Source organism: Cetorhinus maximus, chromosome 14, assembly GCF_964194155.1.
Source record: "Cetorhinus maximus chromosome 14, sCetMax3.hap1.1, whole genome shotgun sequence".
Taxonomy (NCBI): domain Eukaryota; kingdom Metazoa; phylum Chordata; class Chondrichthyes; order Lamniformes; family Cetorhinidae; genus Cetorhinus; species Cetorhinus maximus.
The window spans coordinates 103,110,250-103,135,196 of record NC_135892.1 but is presented as its reverse complement, the minus strand read 5'-3'; the positions used below and the strand labels follow the sequence as shown (position 1 = coordinate 103,135,196).

Here is a 24,947-nt window from a genome sequence, read left to right as displayed (position 1 = left end):
ATGCCCAATTTTAAACGCTCCACCATGTTAGCTGCCAGAGCCATAAACTCTTGAACTCCCTCCCTCAGCCTGTCTGCCTTTCTTTCCCTCATTCGCCCTTTAAGATGCTACTTAAAACCTACCTCTTTGACCAAGCTTTTGGCTATCTGCCTTCTGAGGCTTGGTGTCAAACTTTTATAACGCTCCTGTGAAGTGTCTTGGAATGTCTTATAATGTTAAAGGTGCTATATAAATGCGAGTCGTTGACGACAAAAGATTCCAGTAGATGAGATTTAATGGGTAGCGCTCATTTTTCCCGTGAAGCTGGGTATGATAAGATATAACAGTTGCTCCACCAGGCAATACAAACACAGCACAGCTGGCAAAATAGCACGTCTAACATGGGAACACAATTAGAAAGGGTTTCTTGGGGGAGAAAAATTGAGTTTGCGATTACATTTCCAGGTTTCTATGTGCCTGCAGCTATACAATGCAAAACATTCTCCTTGCCATTTTTTGATAATTATTCTCTGCTACAAGCCAACCCAACGCAGTTGAATGGGAGGGTGCAAGGCACAGACTTTTCCACACTGGTGTCTCAATGCTGATCCATTGCTGGTTAAAAGGACCAGATGAGATTTCTCATTTTAAAAAATTTACCTTCTCCTAATGAGGAATATCTCGCATATCTTTCAACGATACATCTTACATCGTGGACAGACAACACATGGAATTCAGCAATGAATCTGGGGACAAGTAATACCTAGAGTTCACACATTTCAGTGAAGAAGTTAAAATGGATCACCTGTTTGGCTTTGGTCACTTTCTGTAATTTTCCTAATGCTGATTTCAACAATGCCATGAATAGGTTTGTTAATTATTTGCTGAAAACTACTTACCACCGCCCCCCCAGCTCCTCTTGAAGGCTGGTTTTATGGGTGCCTGTCTGCAGCTTTTCTCATCTGCAAGTCCAGAGTGAGTGGCAATGGGCTATTCAATGCTGCCGAGCTTCACACCCAAGCCTGATCCTATCTTCATCCGTTGGCAACACACATTTCCAGTGAGGCGCCTGGATCACAATTAGGAGCAAATTGATTTTATTCTCCTCCCAAACCTGGAGGTGCTGCGTCCAAACATAGCTCTGTTATTACCAGCACAGACCAGGAATCAAATTTTGGACCTTCTAGTTGGAAATGGCCGATATAGGCACTAACTTTTTAACTAACTGGGGAGATTCAAATAGTCCTTAAAGATCGTTCTTAAAGTAGAGACAATTTTTATTTATATTCAAATTATCCAACACTTAAAGTTTCTCACTTCACTAAATACTGTCATAAGTATTTGGGTTGGAAATAATGGCACGTTGACATTGATGACACATTAGCTAAAGGAGTCTTCATTTTTGTGGTGTTCTTGCCTTTACTGTGGGAGGTGTTGATTCATTCTAAACTATGGTTTTTACGCAATCCAGGAACCCACAGTACCATGGACAAGTGGATGGTAAAATACGCATTGCATCAGTTACTTTCTCTGTACTTTTACTGTGTAGTACCATCGGTCTTTTGTGTAGTTTGGTTTTAAGTCCTAATTTTATCTGGTGGAAATCGTGCTTCAGCATCTTGTCAGTTGTATGACTTCTTCAGTTATCACAAAGCTTCTGTAGTTAACATCAGGTGGGTGAATTTGTAATAAAATCTCCTTTTGGAAATATCCTAATTGTGGCTGATCCTATCATAAACAGATATGCTTAAAGAGTCACATTTTGTTTTAAACTTAGAATCATAAAATGGTTACAGCACAGGAGGAAGCCACTCAGCCCCTCGTGTCTGTGCCAGCTCGAAGAGAAACTCTTACAGCTTGATTACATCTTAGGAGCATAGTTTGGATTCCTTCCCTACCCCATTTTCTCTATTTATAAAGTTCTTTATTACCCACACATCCTCTTCCAGCTGGATAAGCAGGGTGATCTGGGCTTCGGACTTCCACCCAGGCAGCCACTCTGCGATTGGCTGGCAGAAGGTGCAAGTCAAGCGCAACAAACCAAAAGATGTCAGCAATCCATCTGACAGACTGCCTGGGAGAATTTAAAAAAACAGTTCCAGAAATGGAGTCAAATGAGATTGAGTGACAGGCAGTTTGGTTGGAATGTTTATGGTTTACAGTTGAATAAATCTGACAAATGGTTCTTCATTCCTATAGAGGATTTAATCTCCATACTAAACCAACTGTTTAAAGCAGAGAAACTGCCATTTTTAGCTTGGCCTTGCTACACCAAACATACATTTATGTACAGGGATGAAGGCTTCCATACTCGAGAGGGTAGAAGAAGTTTGGAACTCACTTTCACAAATGGCGATCGATTATTGAATTTAAAATTGAAATTGATAAATTATTATTAACAAAAGGCATTAAGAGATATAGGGCAAAGGCAAATATATGGAGTTAGGTCGCACATCAGCCACGTTCAGCGGAACAGGCTCAAGAGGCTAAGTGGCCTATTCTTAGTCCCATGTTTCTATGTGTTTGCTCCAGTATAACAGCGACTACAACTCAGAAGTAATTCATTGGCTGTGAAGTACTTTAGAATGTTCCGAGTTCATCGAAAGGCGTATATAATGCAAGTTCTTTCTTCTTTCCTGATAGTTGAAACAAGTGTTTCAGCACCACTGATCGCTATCCAGAAACGGAGGAACCATTAAAATTCCAATATAAAGTGCTCATCATTTTTCTCAACACAAATTTTCCAAAACATTTGGCTGCTCTACTGTTATTTATTTTTTAACACATGAAATGCAATTCAATAAAGATAGAAAATTTAAAAATGGTGTTATTCGTAACAAATCTGGAGGCTAAAATAGCACAATCGTAATTTTAGTGCCAAATACTACGGTCATCAAAATGGATAACGAGGAAGGATAATTCAGGCAATTGCACTGATAATGTCGTTTATGTTTATCGAAATTTTATTTATTTATTGGAAAGGAACTCACACAATAGCATGTTGGAACACAGAAAGTATTGGCTGCTAAAAAGGTAGTTCAAAAATACGACATCGTTGTTACAAAAATGTTATCATGATATTTATCACGGAGAATCACAGGACAAAACGCAATGGGTTTCAGCAGCTAGGTGACCCTTTGAGTCGTCGTTGAAAGGTGGCAGAAAGCAATCTTACGTAGCAGAATATTTTCAACCGTAGGGTGTGATTAAAAATGACCGTAACTGTATCCTTGGCAGGCTGGAGCCATTATGTCTTCACTTTCGTTTTGGGGAAATTCTGACATGGGATCTAAATTCTCTTTTTTACTTTACATCACAGTGCAGAAAGTTTTTTGTTGCTGTTTTTACGTGATCTGCCATGTCCTGTCATGGCAAACTGACCTCCACTATCTCAAAGAGGAGGAAAAGAAACTTCTGCCTCCAAGAATGCTCGCTCCCAAACCAAATGCAAGTCTTCTGGTTGTTCCTTTGACAACTCAACTAGAAGCGGTCTGAAGAAAAATATTGGTGTGCCTCTTTTTTAAAAAAAATTCTTCCCTCCCCCTAATACCCCATCTGCTGAGGTTTGATCCTTTCTTCCCCTCTCTTCGTTACGATGCCTTCTTTTTCTCCTCTTGACCCATTTGCGCCTCTGCAAAGGCTTCAGTGAAGTCCGCCCAATGAAATGCCAGAACACTGACATTTACTGCATAGGGAGTTACCCATAGATACACCCTTCAAGGAAGAAGGGGTCTCACATACAGCAGTGTAAGAATCATGTCACCTACTCAAACTGATGAACAGGAAATCGAAGTACTTCTCTCCCCGCCACCAGCCTTCCAAAAAAAAAAGTACTAGCTTGAAAATATTCATAATCATGCAAGAATTTTGCAGCACTCATGTTTTTGTCTGCCCCTCCCAGGAATGGTATATTGGGACACTTTTACAGTGATTGCAATGCTGGAAAGGAGATCCAACCCAAGCTTGAGTATACACTTCCAGCAGCTCAAAGCTGCACTAGCCTGGATACTTTTGCTTTCATTTCCCAAATTACTGCGTACCCAATTCATTTTGCCTTGTTGTTTATTAAGAAAATATAGAAGGCCTTTGCATGATTATATACCACCCACAATGTTTACGAGCTGCGATTTGGGTTTTTTTGTGTTAAGCTGCAATTCAGAAGTAACCTACAGCGTTTACATAATGTTCCGCATAGTTTTAATTACTACAAATCGCAAGTGCCCAATAGAAAAATGGGGGGAGGAGGGAGAATGAAAATAAAATGCAGCATTCAATTTTTTTTTTCCTCATTCCTGTCATCATCTCTTGTGCAAACAACTCTAGTCAATTTAGGAAATGTCAGATGTCAATATAATTACAATAAAATTGAACAGCTCTTTTCAAGGACCAAATTACAATGTAGCGCGCTACTGAATTTGTATAATGAATTAAAATATGGCAATAAGTATATGGATTTGCCTTTATTATAACTAGTTATACCACATTGTTTTATTTCAAAAAGTTTCGGCTTATTTCCCAATATCGCAGTGCAACAGGATTGCACATTGCTTCAAATTACAACTTGGTTCTGCTTGGATGTTTTCCACTATTTTAATTTCTGCTGCTCACCTCTTATATACCAGGTTAGGAAAGGAGATGATTTGTTGTTCAAAGCAGCAATAATCCACTCACATGTTTGATTTGAATTCTTTATTTTCCATTTTTTAAAAAAAACTAAGGGGAAAAAAAAAAAGTTTGTCTTGGAACTGCAGATACAAATTCAAACTGGTCAAGTGCAGAACTCCAGCATGTTGTGCCCACTACCCTTCGGCACAGCCAAATGTTTAACCAGCTGCCCTTTTGGCCTGTTTTCTTCCCTTTTTCCAACAAAGGACAGATACAAATTACTGACCTAAATTTACAGGGGAGGGAAAAAAAAATGCACCATGGTTTCAGGGCAAAATGCATGAATAGAACAGATGTTTAGACAGCCTTACTTTGAATATAAAGCTCTCCTGATTGTTTTGAGTAATCTAAAAATGTTAAGGATGTTAATAGGGTCCCCATCACCATCTTTTAGTTAAACTGTTAAATAACGCATCTCTTAACAGGAAGAACCACTAGCATCCTATTGAATGAATACTCTTTATTTTGTTTACCCTACCCTTTTCTTTCTGATTTGGGGGCCGCAGGCATCGGACAATCAGAAGCCCATGCGGGATTTCTCTGGCAAAATTATAAACCAGAGGTGGTGGTACACTTCCCTCCAGCATCGCATAATGTAATCCCTGCAGTATTTCAGCAAGTGAGAACTGTTCATAAACAGCTTTTGTTATCTACCGATTAACCCTTTCAGTACCTCTGGTCCTTTGCAGTTTGAAAAGGATTCTGTCCTCACAATAAAAATAAATAAAATAATGATTGAATCATGTTTCACTTAACCTCATTAGAATAAAAGTTATTCATACCAATTTCATTTTGTTTAAGGGAAAAAAAGATCTTCACATTGGATGCAATTTTTTTCTTGGTTAACCATTCATGTGACAAGTAATATAACTGAGTGAATGTTAGATGTTTAGAGATTTAGAATTAAATATGTATGCAAGTTGTTGTGTTTTAGCAACTTTAAAAAGTTCAGTTAAGGTGTGCTTACAAAAGCAAAGTGGACAAAAGCTTAATTAGTTAAAGGGCATTGGAAGTTTAAATTACCATGAGCTCAGATGTCCAGAAACGATTCTGATGTACCAAGAACACATACGTTCAACAGAAAGAAAAACAACTAACAGCATTTTCAATTTACATAATTTATTGCAGTTAGCACACAATTTAAAAATTCCACCAACGGCACATCAAGGTACAAAACTAAACAGCATTATAATTTACGCCCTCCCCCACCGCCCCCCGCGCCGACCCCCTCCCTTGTTCCAAAAATTAAAAACAGACTATGATTGTCAAGGCTAACGTCAGTCTAAATCCAGGTAAAAAAGGTAGAATGCTGGGGTGGCTTGGGGGGTGGGGGGGGTGGGTGGGGGGGAGATGGTGGTAGGGGGAAAATGACAAAAATAAATCTAGTAAAAGGTCATCTGTAAGGAAAAGGAATTGAGAGTCATACTCACAAGTACCACAAAGAAAACTAAACGTGGGAAACCAAGGAAGCTGTTCATTTTAAAGACACTGATTGTCTTATCTAAACATTTCTTTTTTTTTTAAATCTACAGTTCAACATACTTTAGACATTTAAACTCTTCAAGTAACTAGCATAATTACAGAATCTTAGAGGCCATTTCACAGCTTTAAAACAATGTCAAGAGCCAAAAGAAAAACTAATTTGACCCATTTTTAAAAATAACAATTCAGCAATACACAATCTAGTTTTCCATTAATAATCATATTGCCTTTTATGCACAAAAATAAGCTATGTTTACAGTAGTTAAGGCGGTCAAGTAAAAAATAAAACATAAAAACTCACAAAAAGGGGGGGAAAACGGCCACATTTCCGTGCTACTCCCATAGACCTTATTGCGAGTGCAAGACAGGAAAACAAACACTGTGCAAAACACTTGCCATATGTGTTGTTCATTAAAACCACACACATACCAAGCAGTAACTTCAGCTGCTTGGTTACACAATATAATGAACCCCTTCTTCAAAGCCGGGTTCACGATTCCTTTCCCCTATAACTTCATGGCCAAAGTAATCAAATGATTTTCATTAACCATCACCAATTCTGTTCACATAAAAGCAGGGAACTTCAACTGGAATTTGTGCTGTACCACTTTCCGTAATATATACGAGAACACAGGCGACTGGAAAAGATGCTTTACACATTGAAACTGCATAGCAGTACACTTTTTAAAAAATTAAATTGCTGCGCAACACCAGTGACATTTTTCGTGGTGCTACCGCACTTAGAAAAAAAATGCATCTCAGGAAAATAATATTTCTTTCACCAATTAAATAAAAACTTAAGTTACACACTTTGCCAAGTTCATAGAATTGCAAAAGGAAAACCCCAAAACATTTGATAAAACTCATGCATGTTCTATAGCCTCAATATTTACTTTCAGAAGACCCGACTAAGAGCATAAGGACAATTCATCAGGTTTGTTAAATCCATTCAATGCAGTAGGATGTACAGTAATATAATTCACATTTCAAACATACAGTTTTAATTTGCCTGAAAACCCCATACATTTAGAATCTAAGTTACATCAAGTTTCTGGTTAAGATTAAACAGGGTAAAGAACCATTCATCTGCAAATGCATATTCCTAGGCATCTGGAAAAGAAATTCATAATTATCTTGTTTACAGCATTGTACAAAAAGTTAATATCCAGAAATTGTGCAACATTAAAATATTAACATGTATCAATGAAAACCTTAAGGAATTTGTGGTTCATCGTTAAAAATTTCAACAACGAAACCCTATGAACTATACAGCAGCATCCTTTGCAGTGTACTCAACAACTGCAGGAGTGCATTTAAAAAGAAAATTAGAGTATTTATTAAATAAGTGTTGAATTTAATAGTTATTCTTATTTACCTTATGTTGCATTATGAATCACAATCTCATTTTTGTAGATTATGTGTTGTGACAAATAATATTTACGGTTATTATTTCGAGGAGAGAATTCAGTACCCAAAAGGCTGTAGAAGAAATTACCAGAAACTTGATTTTTCACACTGCTCGACAGCTAGACTTTATTTCCAAAGGTCTTGCGAGCTCTCTTCTATGGTCCAGTCTCGCATCGCAGGCAAGTTAAGAGACTCTGTTTTAACAGAGAGTGTGTTTATCAGCTCACAGTGAAATTTTCGAATGTGTCTGTACAGGTCACCCGACTGCGTGAACCTGCGCTCACACCACTTGCATGCATGTGGCTTTTCCCGGGTGTGAACAACCGCGTGACGGCTCAAGTTGTGCGAATACTGGAAACTCTTCCCACATTGAGTGCAAGTGTATGGCTTTTCACCTGAATGAGTTCGCTCGTGCCGTTTTAAGGTGTACATGCAGGAAAAAGTCTTCCCACACAGTGAGCAGGTGGGAACGTTGACATCGGCGGCAGGCTTGCTGCGCAGGCCATCCTGCTCTCGAAAGTGCGTGCTCAGGTGGATCTGCAGAATGTGCGGGCTAGGAAAGACTTTGTTGCAGAGGGGACACATGAAGATTTGACCGGCAGAGCCAAGTATATTAGAGCAGTAAGGGAGCAAGCTGCTGTCCATGCTTGCTTCCATCTGGGCTCCATCATTCTCTGGGGTTATCATCTCATCGTCGCTGGCTCGATCCTCTCGGTCCATCTCGCTTGAAACAGAAGCTTCTCTCCTGGCCGACACATGGAGTGAATCGTAACAAAGCCTGTTCATAGTGCCTGCACTGTCCTTCACTGTGCTACTTTGTTCCATATCAAAATCATTAGTGCTGCTGCCTTCCTCATCAGAAAACACTTCTTTCTCTACTTTAACCTGCACCAAGTTATTTCTGGAGCCGTCCCCATGTGGAGAGACATAAGGGTGGCTGGCGTTTTCTCCCCCTGACAGCCCGGACTTGACAGACAAATCCAGCACACAGTCAACATCTGCTGAATCCTTAATGGAGTTGGCAGACCTTTGGGACAAAGGCCCTGTTGAGCTGCAGGGACTGGACACTGTTTTTCCAGCTGTTACTGCATGTGCCTCAACCTCCACGCCAGGCTGAGTGATGCCTGCTGAGTCAGAGGGCAATCTCATCCACATGTTCCCAGATTCAATAACTATGTCCCTTTTGCTCAACACAGCGCTCGATTTTTCCTCTTCAGTTTCATCTTCCTCGCTTGCCAGTTCCCCCACTATATGTGCACTGCTCACAGAAGAAATTTCCCCTTTATCGGAACAGCTCGAGGCGTCCTCTTCTTTTTTGGTGCTGTCCGCTTCCGTCGTTGATTTTTCTTTCAGCTTCTTTTTGCAGACTTTCACTATGTCGTACATGTGGAGGTAACTCGCAGCTGCAAGTACATCCTCAATAGGCAAATCTTTGAACTGGAGTTTCCCTTCATACATGAATTCAAGGAGGAGAGCGAAAGCTGGGGCTGTAACAATGTCGCTGTTCAGATGAACAATGTCCCTTTTGTCCAGCTGGTCCTTGTAAAAGAGGTGGAAGTACATGCTGCATGAAGCAAGCACAGCACGATGGGCTCGGAACTGGGCATCTCCAACCAGGACAGTGCAATCACAAAGGAAATCTTGATGCCTTTGCTCACTCAGACACTGGAGCAAATGTCTGCTGTGGTCTGGAAACTCCATGCTGCCTTCATAACCTGTAGCAGACAAAGTTTGTTAACATTTACAGAAATAGATAAAAACAAAAATAGCAAAACCCCAAAGTATCCTGCATTCTACAGATAGAAGTTAACACAATAGAAAACTCATTTTAACAACAAGATTATTTTGTTGCTGTTCTACCAGCGCGTACAAGGGAGAGAAAAAGCACGTAAACTACCACAAGACTCAAACTCAATCACATTAAGTGCCCTGTGTCCCCATCTCTAATCCTTAAAATGGCTAAAAATAAAGATTACATGATAGTCAGTAAGGTACTGTTGATCAAATTAGATGCCTAAAAGGACAGAGACAGGACGAAAACGAAGCTTATAAACATCTGATACAGATGACTATGGCCATATGGCAGCTGCTGCTCAGATAAAGAGATTAAAGAATGGAGTGCGATTACAGCTGTCTGGGCAATTCCACGCGTCGCAATCTACGAATCCCAAATTAGTCACTATTACCACAACTCTAAGGGGGGAAAAAAAAAATTAGCTTGCACTCAGCAATGATCTGTCAACTCTGAATAAAATAAACACAAATACTATCATACAAAATTCCTAACAGGATTTGCAAAAAATAAAGGGGGGAGAAATCCCCCCCCCCCTCCCTCCTACCTGCAACAGGAATAAAAACAGATCAACTTCTCGTGACCAGTCCCCCAAAAGAATGGTGCGTTAAATCTTTGTGACTCCGGTCTGTCAAGTTTAAAAAAGCAGGACTGAAGAGGAATGATACCGGCACACGGAGCAAGATCACACAAAAAAACCCAGCAATGCCAGACTGTCAGCTGCTCTGACATCACTTCAAATGAAAATGCTACCTCCAGCTGTGCTGCTTTTTAATGCCATATGTTACTCGTGTCGTGTTTGCTGCTGCTGCCACCAATCTCACGTTCGAATACATTATCAGCTACAAAAAGGGAGGAAAAAAAAATCTCCCCCCACCCCCCCACTCCTTCCAAATAAAGTACCAGACAGTGTCTCCCCCACCAACCCAGTCCCTTTCCTCCCTCTCTTCCCTTCCCTTTATTTTATTTCAGTTGCCAAAAATATCCACTTCACTTGAAATGACACAAATAAACTGCGGCCGCAGAGCAATGTGTGTGTGTGTGTGAGAGAGAGAGAGAGAGAAAAACGCTACAGGGCGACCTGTTAAATGTTGCTGCAGCAGCAACAGCAGCAGCAATCCTCAGTGCATGGTGACGGCAGTCCAACCACAACACACACACACAGACAGACACACAGACAGGCAGTGAGAGGGGAGAGATATAAAGTCACAACAGGCTACAGCAGCCACCACCACCGCCGCCGCCGCCTCTGGTCCGGTCTGGGGTAGCATTGCACCGCCAGTGTGTGAATGGTTACCAGCAACAACGCGGCGCAACAACAGAGAGAGAGAGAAGAGAGAGGGAAGCGGGGTCGGGGTGGTGGTGGTGGTGGTGGGGCTGGAAATAAAAGAGTAACATTTTTTTTTTGAAACAGTGTAACTCCGCGCGGCTTCTAGCAACATTGCCTCTCCCCTCCCCTCCCCTTCCTATAGCCGGAGTTCTTGAAAGAGGAAATCCAGGAGGATTTGACTCTCTGAGATACTCACAGGAAGCAACACACTGAGAGAGAGAGAGAGAGAAATAAGAAAGGGGGGGTGGTGGGGGCACTTTTTCTGCCTCGGGAACAGCGAGGGCAAAGTAGTAGGAGGAGGAGGTGGAGGAGGTGGTGGGAGTGAAGGGGGGGGGTGGGAGTGAAGGGGGGGGGTGGGTGGAAGGAGGAGGAGAGAACCAATGACTTTCAGGACTTCATGAGAGAGGTAGACACACAGAGAGAGAGACAGGGCGCTGGGGACAAGTGCGCCCAGATGTTAGAGGGCTGTTGCTATCCAGTGCTCCCTTACCTACCTTGACAGAGGAAGTGTGGCTGACATCATGTCTTCATTGAAGTCTTGGGCCGACCACAAAAAGCGTCGGGAATCGGTCCGGCCACCTTCCGAAAAAAAACACCCCCCCCCCCTCCAATCCCCACCCCCCCCCCCTCCAATCCCCACCCCCCCCCTAACTAACAAAGTCCGGGATCCGGCCAGCCAATCGGGTCGGAAGGCAGGCGGGGTTTCCGCTTTCAGGCTAGGTTGCTCCGGAGTAACCGTGAGCCAGCAAAAGGGGGAATTTGCGCGTCTTCGGACGCTGGCGCCTGGCGGGGAGGGGGGGGGGTGGTGGTGGGGGTGGTTGTTATTTGGGGGGGGGGGTGGAGGAGGCTGGATTGCATCTCGGGAGTTGTAGTCTCCGTGCACCCGGGCGAAGAGAGGCTGAAGTTTAAGTGATCCGATGCACCAATCGTCAGTCGTTTCTGCAAAGCCAGAAAGAGTCGCTGAAGCTGCCGAGGCCGGGTTCTCCGAGGATTTGTGAAAGCGAAAGCCTAACTGAAAAAAAAAACATATTCCTTCCCGTACACTTTTTTTTAAAAAAAAGGAAAAAAAAAGTTTGCATGCGATCGTGCGCAAACTATAATTAAAGATTCAGGGGTTAAGATTTCAGAATATTTCCAACTGTAGGACAGGGAGAACATGACACAAAACACAGGATCACCTGTTTACAGATGATTTAAAGTAGGTCACCCCGCTGCTGGAAGTTTGCAATTGCAATCCATGTCCCTTTAGCCTTCGAAAAATTATATCTTTGCAAAGAATTTTTTTTTTCCTCCAAATTTTCAATATTTTCCAGTTAATCGTCAGCATATGTACACCTCCAACTGGAACGGTAAAAATGTCTCGGTTGTAAGCGTATCCATGATAATGCTCGCCGATGTTGTTCTGAGATTGCTGTTACCAGACTGCAGGAGGCACAATTAAGTCTTGGTGACACCAGTTGCCTCCTTAAAATAACAAAACCTCTGTGTGCACCGTTTTTGTAGCTCAAACACAATGGCGAAACTCAAGCAATTAAGGCAACTAAATTCAAATTGCTGGCTGCAGATTTCACTGTGGTCACTGTCAATGTCGTTCAGGATCGATAGCGAACAACACAGTTCAAGCAGAGTGGGCCTAATCGGGGGCTTTTGTGTTCCCCTCTCAGAGTGGTATTCTGTCGGATGAGTCCAGCTGAGAACTAACAAAACTCACCCAACTGAGGCAAGTCTGCGGTAGGACAGACAGACCTCCGTCTTTAACTTGTGACCCAGAGTCAATTTTTAAGCTGCTTCTGTTCCAGACCAACCTGCACTTGCTATTTGCTTTAATAATTAAGAGTTAATTTCAGGGCAATGAAAATTTTCAATGGCATTTATTTATGCAACATGGGCTTGGCATGCAACCGTCTATTTTTTTTTTCCAGTTCTCATTTGATGACACTAATTGAAGCCTTCCATCCTCCAAGCTGGTTAACACAAATTTCATATGATGTTATTACATTTCAATTTTTAGAGGAGGGGATGGGGATTTTTGGGAAGCAACTGACTGATGGAATCAGCAATGTATAAGTCCTTTTCATCTGAATATGTATACATGGTGAAAAACATTAAGTTATCTGAATCTGCACTAAACACATGATTTTGGAATATCCTATTCCACTAAAGCAGAGATATATGAAAATTGGGAGGCACTAACATTCTACGAAATTTAAGAATTGTATCACTGCAATTTTGTCAATGCTTTTGAGATCTTACATAAAGGTCCATAAATATCCTTCAAAAACACCAGAATTAGTAACCACAAAACTAAACTAAACAGATATGTTTATTTAATGCAAAGTACTAACAATATGAAGTCAAACCTTACCAAAGTTGTATAAGAATTGATGGGGGGGAGAAAGACTGTACTATGCCAATACTGCCAGCTGTAATACTTCTGTGCCAGCTGTTCATGCTGTGCCAACTACACTGACACTGTCAATTGTGCCAAAGGTACTAGCTGTGCATCAGTGCCATTGATGCCAGCTGTGCCATTTGTGCCAACTGTGCTGTCTTTCCATCTGTGCCAAACTTATCTGTGCACAAAATCCCTGGTCTTAGTGATCAGCAGTTGCTTACGTGTCTGTGGTCTACAGATACTAAATAACCCCAAGTTTATTTGTTTCTTGTAGCAACGCACAGTCATTTTCAGAAATCAAACACTGTGGAGGACTTCTTTTCTCGCAAAGTTTCAATGCAGGGCATTACTTAGATATAGAAAGTTTAGATAGTGATAAACCTCAAAACAAAAACAAAAACCAGAGCTGTTCAGGGAAGTGTTGGCCAATATTTCTGGATAAGTGTGTTATGATGACTTTAACTATACTTGTATGATTATTACACTCTCCTAAATCATTTCTGAAGTCTGAAAGTAAGCGTTTTAAAATTCTTAACAACTTTCAGACTGTTTTTGTTTAAATCCCTGAAGCACAGTAGTGCAATTTAGATGAACAAATTACATGAACAGTGTCAGCAGGCAAAATCAATGTGTAGAATGATAGTCAGAGTTTGATTTATATGATGCATATTTTTCAGTCCCCACCAACTCACCACCACCACACCCCCCCCCACCTCACCAGCAAATCAAAATTACATCGTCATACACATAAACCCTAGTCAGTGAGGTCAGAGTTCTAGTCCCTCCCACCTCAATGCCTTTGCCTATCTTACAGCAGCCCACATTCTGTGCTTCTGTTCTGAAACCTGACCTGCCCGGCTGCCATTCTCAGCTGCTAGTGCCAGGATGCGATGCTGTGCCCTTTTGCTTTGCAGCAAGTGAAATCAGGGAATGCTGTTGCAAGATGGAGCCAGTTCAACTTCCGTGGTGCAAAGCGCCAAAAATGAAGGCTCAATTAACTGGCCCACAGTGTTAATAAAGCCTTTTTTGAGATACTAAGTCAATACCTGCTGGTCGCATTCCTTTGGTTTATTTCGCTGTGGAGGGACTTATAAGGCAAAAGAGTAATGTAAAACTCACCACTGGAAACTGACAAAGGCAATTGAGTGGGCTGTTGTACAGGATAGAGGCCAAATGTATGGTCCTTTTGCTTTGGATTTAAAGGGCGCTAATAATCAAAACAAGAACCTTCATCAGTCAATGATTTCTTAAAATTTAATTGTTCCATGAATGTGGGAAATACTGGTAAGACTGTAGGCTAGGCCGGGTAGGAATTGCAGGATCCCCTTCCTGAGGGGCAATAGTGAACCAGTTGGGTATTCACAACAGCTTTTGTGGTAATATTTTCTGGTACAAGAAGAAATATTGGGTGCTTGTGATAAAGGGACTGCAGTAACCATGGATGATTTTGATTTACATATAAACTGGAAAAATCAGATTGGCAGTAGTAGCCTGGATGAGAAGTTTATGGAATGCTGTCAGGATAGTTTCTTAGAGCAGTATGTTCTGGAATCATTCAGAGAGCAGGTTGTATTAGACTTGGTATTGTGTAATGTAACAGTGTTAATTAATGACCTCAGAGTGAAGGCACCCCTAGTTAGCAGCGGCCACAATATGATTAAATCTTACATTCAGTTTGAAAGGGAGAAGAGTGGGTCTAAGACCAGTACTTTAAACTTAAATAAAGGCAACTAAGTGGGCATGAGAGCTGATCTAGCTGAAGTGAACTGGGGTACTAAGCTAGAGGATAGATCAATGAAGAAGCAGTGGCAGACATTTAAGGGGATATTTGAAAATACTCAGAATAAGTATATTCCAACTATAAAGAAAAATTCTAAAGGGAGAACCCACCATCTGTGGTTAACCAAAAAAGTTAAGGAAAGCATCAAACTTAAGGGAAAAGCATATAACTGTGCAAAGATGAGTGGCAGGTCAGACGATTGGTCAGAATACGAAGAACGGCAGAGAATGAAACTAAAAGGTTCATTAGGAGGAAGAAATTAGAACATGAAAGGAAGCTAGCTAGAAATGTAAAAACGCATAGCATGAGTTTCTACAGGTACTTAAAAAGGAAAAGAGAAACTAAAGTGACTGTTGGTCCTCTAGAGAGTGAGAATGGGGAGTTAATAGTACATAGTAAGGAAATGGCAGATGAAATGAACAGATAATTTGCTTCTGTCCTCCATATAGAGGATACAATAAACATTCCAGCAATAGCTGTAATTCAGGAGGTGGAAGGGAGAAAGGAACTTGGTGAAATTACAATCACTAGGGAAGCAGTACTGAGCAAACTAATGGAGCTGCGAGCTGACAAGCCTCCGTGTCCTGATAAACTTCATCCCAGGGTCTTAAAAGAGGTGGCTAATGAGGTAGTAGATGCACTGGTGTTAATTTTCCAAAATTCCCTAGATTCTGGAAAGGTTCCATCAGACTGGAAAGTAGCAAATATAACCCCTCTATTCAAGAGGGGAGGGAGGCAGAAAACTGGAAACTATAGGCCAGTTAGTTTGACGTCTGTCATGGGGAAGGTGTTAGAATTGATCATCAAGGAGGTTATAGCTGGGCACTTAGAAAAATTCAAGGTAATCGGGAAGAATCAACATGGTTTTGTGAAAGGGAAATCATGTTTAACCAACTGATTGGAGTTCTTTGAAGGAGTAACATGTGCTATAAAGGGGAGCCTGTAAACGTACTGCACTTCGATTTCCAAACGGCATTTGGTAAGGTGCCACATCAAAGGTTATTGCGGGAAATAAAAGCTCATGGTGTAGGCGGTATAATATTAGCATGGATAGAAGATTGATTGGCTGGCAGAAAACAGAGAGAATGTATAAATGGGTCTTTTTCTGATTGGCAGGATGTGACAAGTGGCATCCTGCAGGGATCCATGCTGGAGCCTCAAGTTTTTACAATTTATATCAATGACTTAGATGAGGGGAGCAAATGCATGGTAGCTAAACTTGCAGTTGACACAAAGATAGGCAGGAAAGTATGTTGTGAAGAGAACATAAGGAGATTGCAGGAGGATATGGGTTGAGTGGATGGGCAAAGATCTGACAGAAGGACTATAATGTGGGAAAATGTGAAGTTGTTCACTTTGGCAGGAAGAATAAAAAAGCAGAGTATTATTTAAATGGAGAACGACTGCAGAGCTCTGAGGTGTAGAGGGATCTAGGTGTTCTAGTGTATGAGTCACAAATAGTTAGTATGCAGGTACAGCAAGTAATTAAGAAAGCTAATGGAATTGGACATAAAACTAAAGATGTTATGCTCTAGTTATAAAGGACATTGGTGAGATCACATCTTGAATACTTTTAGTCTCCTTATTTAGGGAAGAATGTAAATGTGTTGGAGGTGGTTCAGAGGAGGTTTACTAGATTGATACCTGGAATGAGTGGGCTGTCTTATGAGGAAAGGTTGGACAGATTGAGCTTGTTTCCACTGGAGTTTAGGTGAGTGAGGGGCGACTTGATCGAAGTATATAAGATCCTGAATGGCCTTGACAAGGTGGATGTGGAAAGGATGTTTCCTCTTGTGGGTTAGTCCAGAACTAGGAGGCATTTTTTTTAAATTAGGGGTTGCCCTTTTAGGACAGAAGTAAGAAGAAATTTTTTCTCTCAGGGGCCATGTGACTTTGGAACTCTCTGCCTCAGAAGGCAGTGGAGGTGGGGTCATTGAATATTTTTAAGGTGGAAGTAGATAGATTCTTGTTATGCAAGGGAATCAAGGTTGTCAGTGATAGATGGGAATGTGGAATTCAAAACACAAACAGATCATCCGTGATCTTAATGAATGGTGGAGCAGACTCGAGGGGGCCGAATGGCCTACTTCTGCTCCTATTTCATATGTTCATATGGTACCAGGCCACACAGCGCCCAGATGTTTTTGGATTCAATCTTGTAAATAGTTACGGTAAGATATGAACTCCCAATCTAAGTTGCTAGTCCAGTAATATAATCACCAGACTACCTTAACCTCTAAGTTTGGGTTAGGCTAGAGGTTTTCAAGGTGATGATGAGTAGCAATAAGTGTCATTAAAAGGTTCAAAGGTCAAGACTTGGAGGTGATCCTAGAAAATAGAATTTTATCACTTCCAAATTTCCACAAATTTTTCTAATGACCATATTTTCTTTGGACAGACAATAATTGTTAAAAGATTTGTTTCAAAATAAGTAGCGTTAGTATTATGAACCTTTAAATTATGACAGTAATGATGAACATGAGGATAAACATGCTTTGTAAATGTAACAATTAATTTACCAAATTTAAATGTTGCGAGGATATTAGATTTATGCACCATTCTCTCTTTGGAGTTATTTAGACGACAGTGCATTGTACTTATACGAACTTGTTCCCTCAATGAAATTAAAATTATTGAGTGATTAGTCATGTCAATGTAACAATATGAGCACTACTTTCACCCTTCATAACTTTTAGGAAGCCATGTTTTAAACTCGCACAATGTGGATTTAGATAGAAAATTGTTGTGTTGTCAGTTCTACAAATATTAAAATGTAGCAACCCTCACAGGGCTACTTCAAATGTTTAACTTTGTGATTGCAAGGGAATTCCAAACTTGAAAACTGTTTCTTAAAAGGGTGTTCCGCATTTTGCACCAAATGTAGTTAGCATATATATGTGTCAACATCAGTGCTGGAATTTACAGCACCCACACTTTAGAGAAGCAGAATTAAATTTCAATTGGCATTTGTTAATTTTTGACTAATTTCTGACCAGAGGTGGACATCACCTCATTTAACTGAAGCTTGTATTAAATGCCCTCCAGATGGATAATCATTCCTCAGTTTCTGTTGTGCAGAAAAATGACTGGGAATGACTACACTCTGGAATTTATACTTCTAACCTGGTTCATTGAAAAGATAAACCACACTCAGGCCACAAGGCAAATAAAAGACAGAGCTGCTTCAATATAAAAATAATGCCCCTCCATGAAACTCAGAATAACATTCCAACCACACTAACATAGCCTTTTCATTTGCTAAGATTGCTTTATACGTCCTGAGTTCTGGTTCTGAATTGAAGACAAGTTTTGTGCTCTGCATTCTTGCCTCTGTTGTAACTAGATTGAGATATATATATATATACGTGAGTGAGGAAAATTAATCTCCTATTCATCTAGGTTGGAATCAGCTATTAAAGAGTAATGTTCGCGTCCTTGACAATTCATCTCTTGATTTACCAGTATTTCAAATAATAGACTTCAGCTTTATCCTTGAGAGTTATTCGAGGAGTTGAACTACATTATGGCTGACTTTGAAGTAGGTGGGAGAAGAAAACATGAATTGATGGATAAATGACACAGAATGTGGTAAACCAGAATTGAGGCATATTATATTCAAAAGACCAATTGTCAGTCGGAGCCACAAGTGCTTTAGGCCATGTAAAACCGTCCTAATGCATAGGAATGTAAAACAGACCAAATTGCCCTTGGAATTTTGCTTGAATGTTACAGTAACAGAGTAAATGTTTTAGACCTCTGAGGAAGAATTGTACGGACTTGAAATGTTAACTCTGTTTCTCTCTCCACAGATGCTGCCAGACCTGCTGAGCTTTTCCAGCATTTTCTGCTTTTATTTCAGATTTCCAGCATCTGCAGTATTTTGCTTTTATCAAAGCATTAAATAAATTGCTTTAATTCTACATATAGAAATAGCAGATGATTGTTCTAAATGACACTTTTGTAATTCAGCAACTATATTCCAGAATACTGAGTGTTAAATCTTTATGATACAGGCTTGAAAAACAACACATTTCAAAGAAGATTTGGACAAAAATAAAACCTCCTAATTCCTTGCAGAAACTTTTACAACACAATAAGAAGAAAATGACTGTTTCCTGGGATGTTGAAAAAATCTTTCTGTCTCTAAAATGAAGCTGGTTTGTGTTGGTTATTGATAACATTGCCTTGATGCAGCTACTCGGTATGAAACACAATTAGAATGTTTGTTCTCTTTTCTTCCAAAGATTGACTTTTTTGATGGATCACTGCCCAGAACAGAAACAGATGGCAGACATATTGTCTATATACCTACTGGAATGAAGAGCAGAGAAAGAAAAATGTTTGATTAACTGCACTAAGTGTCTTCACAACTCTCCACTCAAAAGACATGGAAGGTACAGAAGATTGAGCAGCAGAATAATGGAGGCATTTACTTTAAGGTCAACAGGGGACTAAAATTGAAAGGTTGACCTGTCTCTAAAGGCCTACATTCCAATCTGAGATTACTACTGTAGCCAGTTAATGTGGAAGTACTCCATTAAAATAAAAGCAAGAAAAAAATCACAATGTTTTCATCAATAGATGAGCAATTATGGTTTACAATTTAGTGCTCTGGAAGTTCTTCGGATTGCCATGGGGACTGATTACTTGAACCCCAATCTATTTGGTTTTTTCAGTCACTGATGGTGGAACTATTTATCCAAGTCTCCATTGTGCTCACAATTTTGGACTTTGAGCAGGACAAAGCTAGAAAAATTAGATTAAACAATGAAAGAAAGGATGAGAAAAGGCCATTTGGTCCATGGAAACTTACCTCTCCAGTGCCTTAACTACCCTGGCATGACATCCAACTATGTTTTGAATAACCATAGTTTAACCTACTCAATCTCCCCCCTAAGGACAATCCCATCATCCCAGGAATCAGTCTAGTGAATCTTTGTTGCACTTCCTCCAAAGAAAGTAGATCATTCCTTAGGTAAGGGGACCAAAACTGTACACAGTGCTCCAGGCATGGTCTCACCAAGGCAGTAAGATTTTGTCACTCTTATACTCTAACCCGTTTGTAATAGAGGCTAGCTTACCATTTGCTTTCCTAATTGTTTGCTGTACCTGTGTACAAGGACACCCAGATACTTCTGCATACCAACATTTCCCAGTCTCTCACCAATTAAAAAATATTCTCCTTTTCCAATTTTCCTTCCAAAGTGGAACTTCACCTTCCTCACATTGTATTTCATCTGCCATGTTCTTGTTCACTCATTTAACCTGTCTATATTGCTTTGCAGCCTCTGCATCTTCCTCACAGTTTACTTTCTTATCTACCTTTATATTGTCAGCAAACTTGGATACATTAACACTCGGTCCCCTCATTTAAATTATTCATATAGAATATAACCAGCTGAGGCCCAAGCACTGATCCTTGTGGTACCCCACTAATTACAGCCTACCGACACAAAATGATCCATTTATTCCTACTTGTTTCTTTTTGTCTGTTAGCCAATCCTCAGTCCATGAGAATATATTACCCGTTGACTGTTATGCACAATGCCCCCAATCCTATGAGTCCTAATTTTGTGCAATAACCTCTTGTGTAGCACCTTATTGAATGATTTTTGAAAATTTAAATACACTGCATCCACTGGTTCCACCTTATCCAATCTACTAGTTATAACCTCAAGAAATTGAATAGATTTGTTGAACACGATTTCCCTTTCATAAATTTGTATTGACACCACCCCCGAGTGCCCCGTTACCACATCGTAATAATATTCTAGAATTTTCCCTTCTACTGATGTCAGGCTAGCTAGCCTTTGGTTCTCTGTTTCATCTCTTCCTCCTTTCTTGAATAGCAAGAATTGCTATTCAAGAAATTGCTACCTTCCAATGGTGACCTTTATAGAATCTAGAGAATCTTGGAAGATCATAACCAATGCGTCCACTATCTCTGTACCTAACTCTTTTAAAACCATAGGATACAGGGTTATTGGGTCCAGGGGATTTGTTGACTTCAAGTTAACTTAATGGTTTCCATATGTGCTTTAAATTAAAGAACTCATTTCCTATATTAATTGAATTAAGGCAAGAAAGTAGCACCAAAGGATGTATATTAGTGCAGATATAAAATGAGCATTAGGAAAAACCTCCTTACTCAAGGGTTGATGGATGTTTGGAATAATATGCTGGGCAGGGTATAAGAAACAAATAGATTAAGGATGTTTAAGATGCAGTTGGGTGCTGGAGAGTCAAGATACGAGAAAGACAAACTGAAATGAGATGAATTGAAATTTCACATCTTGATTCTTTGTTGTTTTCTTATTTTATACCTTAAGCATCTGAAGCTCTAACCTTGACTATTTTGGTGAGTCATTTGTCACTTCCTTGTATGGCAACAAAGGTTTTGACACCATGTTACATTTCATCAAAGCTTTGTTCATGGTTATATAGTGTCCACTCAAATTGCTCCAATTGTACAGCAGTTGATGTCTAATCCTGATTTTTCTTTCAAAAATTGTGTTCCCTGGGACTTTATCCTATCCTACCTTGGTTCGACTCCACTTCAATTATTTCTTCCACTAATGTCGCCATCTCCACTCTTTTGCTGATGATTCCATTCTATATTGATCAATTTCTTTCAGAACTCCCTCAGAATATATAACCTTCTAAACTCTTGCAGTGTAATATTTAAATCACATATTGATCTTTCCTCTATACCCTTTAACAGGGGTACTGAACTGCTTAAGGTAGGTGTTACAAAATCATACTCTGAGTTTCACTTGCTGGGAGTGAAATTGAAAATTTGTCTGCAAAGGCCAGTTCTTCAATAAGCACAGCCTCTTCATGCCTCTCACGTCTAATCAACAGGTACTACTTCTCATCTTTACTAGATCAACCCTTCTTCATCTATTGATATTCTTGGTTGCACTATCAATGTCAACCTCAAACAGAATTCTCTCTATTGTTAAAGATGCCTTCAGGAAACTGTGTTTTATGTGCAGAACAGTTCTTTTTAACTGCTTTTAACTTGTAGAGACTTGTGCTTTGTAGAGCTGAATATTGCCCCAAATGTCTAGAGATCTTTCTAATGCCTCCTTTGAACAGACGCAGGATACAAGGAAAAGCTGGTCATCTGACAGCTGATCCCTCACATTCCTCTGGTCATTTGTGTCTTTATGTCTCTTCATTGTAAAAGAAATTCCATGATCACTGCTCCTTTGGATATTTCTCTTTAATTTTTCCTAAACTTCGAGTAACAGTTCCAGATATTTCTTCTTCGATCCTCACTCTTTTGAAATCAGGCTGACTCAAAACCTACTCAAAATCACTCTTTCCCATGACTGGCCTCAAAACTGTGGAACTGCTCACCTCCCTCTGGCCCTGAAATTTGCTGTTGGATAATAGCTAAAATTATAACATTAACGCATTGGACTAAAATTTCTTCTCTTGTTTTAAATGTGTTAAGGTCCCTGGTAAAATCGTTCAAAGCAATTTCAGATACATTCTTATCCCAAGGTGTCAGTCAGTCTTTCCTTCCTCATAACCATAAGGCCTTTAAAAGGGCAGCTCAACACCAGCTGTTCATTATTTCTTAAATTTACCTTTTTCAACTTTGGGGCTCTGCATTATAGTTTTTGGGAATTAATCTATTAAAAAAAACAAATGGGGAAAATCTGACAAATACAATACCTAAAAAAGGAAAAACATCTGGCTCCATGAGGCTGAAATCACTTACAGTCTAAGCCTACTGAATAACATAGGTAACTATATTAGTTATGAGGAGAGATTGGATAGACTGGGGTTATTTTCCCTGGAGCAGAGGAGATTGAGGGGGGACATGATTGAGGTGTATAAGATTATGAGGGGCATAGATAGGGTAGACAGGAAGGAACTTTTCCCCTTGGTGGAGGGATCAACAACCAGGGGGGCGTAGATTTAAGGTAAGAGGCAGAAGGTTTAGAGAGGATGTGAGGAATAATTTTTTCACCCAGAGGGTGGTGGGAATCTGGAAGTCACTGCCTGAAAGGGTGGTAGAGGCAAAAACCCTCATGACATTTAAGAAGTATTTGGATGTGCACTTGCGATGCCATGGTATACAAGGCTATGGGCCTAGTGCTGGAAAATGGGATTAGAATAGTTAGGTACTTGTTTGACTGGTGCAGACTCAATGGGCCGAAGGGCCTTTTTCTGTGCTGTAGTCCTCAATGACTCTATAACTATGAACATCATCTGTAAGGAACATTAAAATTACAATTGTGGACTGACAAGCAGGATTGGAGGAAGTGAGGAATGCAATAGAAATTCAGTGTTTTGCTGATGTATGTGTGTATCTCCCTCTCAGACAAAATCACATCTTTTAACTGTTCTCTCCTGAAGGTGGCTAATCATGCCGCAAGATAGTGCCTGGGCCACAACAGCCCTTTAGTACCCTGAGCTATTCTTCATATGTGAGCATGGACAGTGATCGGAGGCATTTGATCAGGCAAGCTGTAATAGTTGAGCGTGACCCTGTGCTTGCCCAGTGGGTAGGTACCTCTGGCAGGGGTGGTTCATAAGGAATCCTTGTTGGGTTTTATTTTTCCCTTCACAGCCAGGGGTGAAGTCAATTGTGGCAGCCCAATACCAACTTAATCCTGGTTTATCTCTCTAAGCTAAACTTTGATAGAACTTTATTAGCCTGTATGCTTCAGGGCAGCATCACACATGGTTGTGGGGGTGGGTGGGGGGAGTATGCGGGGGGAAGGGGCTGGTAGGTGGGGGGGGGCATAACTTATCACATCGGCCTAAAATTTTGGATATGAACAAAATCACAGTGGCATATGCCCATTATGCTAACAACAGGGAGGGCTGGGCCCTTTCAAATTTTGTGATGTTAACTCTCACCTTCTAATAGGCTCTCTGCATACGACAAATGGGGATAACATTTCCATTTGCTCCACGTGTCCTTTCATTTATTTTTTATTCTTTCACATGATGTGGGCCGCTGGCTAGGCCAGCATTTATTGCCCATCCCTAATTGCCCTTGAGAAGGTGGTGGTGAGCTGCCTTCTTGAACTGCCAGAGCCCATGTGGTGTAGGTACACCCACAGTGATGTTAAGGAGGGAGTTCCAGGATTTTGACCCAGCAACAGTGAAGGAACAGTGATATATTTCCAAGTCAGGATGGTGTGTGGCTTGGAGGGGAACTTGCAAATGACAATGTTCCCATTCATCTGCTGGCCTTGTCCTTCTAGGTAGTAGAGGTCGCGGGTTTGGTAGGTGCTGTCTAAGGAGCCTTGGTGAGTTGCTGCAGTGCATCTTGTAGCTGGTGCACACTGCTGCTACTGTCCATCGGTGGTGGAGGGAATGAATGTTTAAGGTGGTGGACGGAGTGCCAATCAATCAGGCTGCTTTGTCCTGGGTGGTTTCAAGCTTTTGAGTGTTGTTGGAGCCGCACTCATCCAGGCAAGTGGAGAGTACTCCATCACACTCCTGATTTGTGCCTTGTAGATGGTGGACAGGCTTTGGTGAGTCAGGTCATTGCCTGGCACTTGTGTGGTGCAAATGTTACTTGTCAGCCCAAGCCTGAATGTTGTCCAGGTCTTGCTGTATTTGGACATGGTCTGCTCCAGTATCTGAGCAGCCACTGAACATTGTGCAACCATCAGCAAATATCCCCAATGACCTTATGATGGAGGGAAGGTTTTTTTCAATCCAAAAATAACTTTTATTTCCCAGAAACAGACCATTGCTACAAACAAGACCATCTGGTTAACAGTCCGTTCCCTTTACATACAAACACTCCAGAGTAAGGATGGATCAAAATAGTTTCCAAAACAGTAAATCAAAAAAAAATATTAGTTCTTCAGGAAAAAGGTGAGACGCCCAAAGCAATTGTCCAAACAAGAGTAGAATGGCTCAGAATGGTCATCATGTCAATGTCTTGACTTCGGGTCCATCCAACTCTGGGACCTCTGCTGATCATTCTGTGATGTCACGTCCTCCAAATTGGATTCTTTCTTTTTCCTTCTTTCCCTTCTTGGCAACCTTTTTTTACCACCTTTTTGGGGATTTGCACAGTACTTGGTCTCCATTGCGGACAAGAGACTGTCCATCTGCTTCTCCTGGTCCTTCTGCTTCTTCT

At 40.7% G+C, this 24,947-nt stretch overlaps 1 protein-coding gene across 3 annotated transcripts; it reads right to left on the bottom strand.

The window, feature by feature from the left end:
* Window positions 1–5,746: 5,746 nt before the first annotated feature.
* On the bottom strand, window positions 5,747–11,945 carry zbtb18 (zinc finger and BTB domain containing 18). Of its 3 annotated transcripts, none has more exons than XM_078557372.1 (2): window positions 11,834–11,945; window positions 5,747–9,248 (listed from the first exon to the last, which is right to left on the bottom strand). In XM_078557372.1, the coding sequence occupies exon 2, from the start codon at window positions 9,232–9,234 to the stop codon at window positions 7,660–7,662; it is 1,575 nt and encodes a 524-aa protein (XP_078413498.1). In that variant the 5' UTR covers window positions 9,235–9,248; window positions 11,834–11,945; the 3' UTR covers window positions 5,747–7,659. The 3 variants fall into 3 exon arrangements, with proteins under 3 accessions (XP_078413498.1, XP_078413496.1, XP_078413497.1); XM_078557370.1 differs by lacking the exon at window positions 11,834–11,945 and adding an exon at window positions 11,150–11,264; XM_078557371.1 differs by lacking the exon at window positions 11,834–11,945 and adding an exon at window positions 9,873–10,089.
* Window positions 11,946–24,947: the final 13,002 nt, after the last annotated feature.

Coding starts and splice junctions, on each gene's coding strand:
- zbtb18 (XM_078557372.1), bottom strand. CDS start 9,234: ATGGAGTTTCCAGACCACAGCAGACATTTGCTCCAGTGTCTGAGTGAG.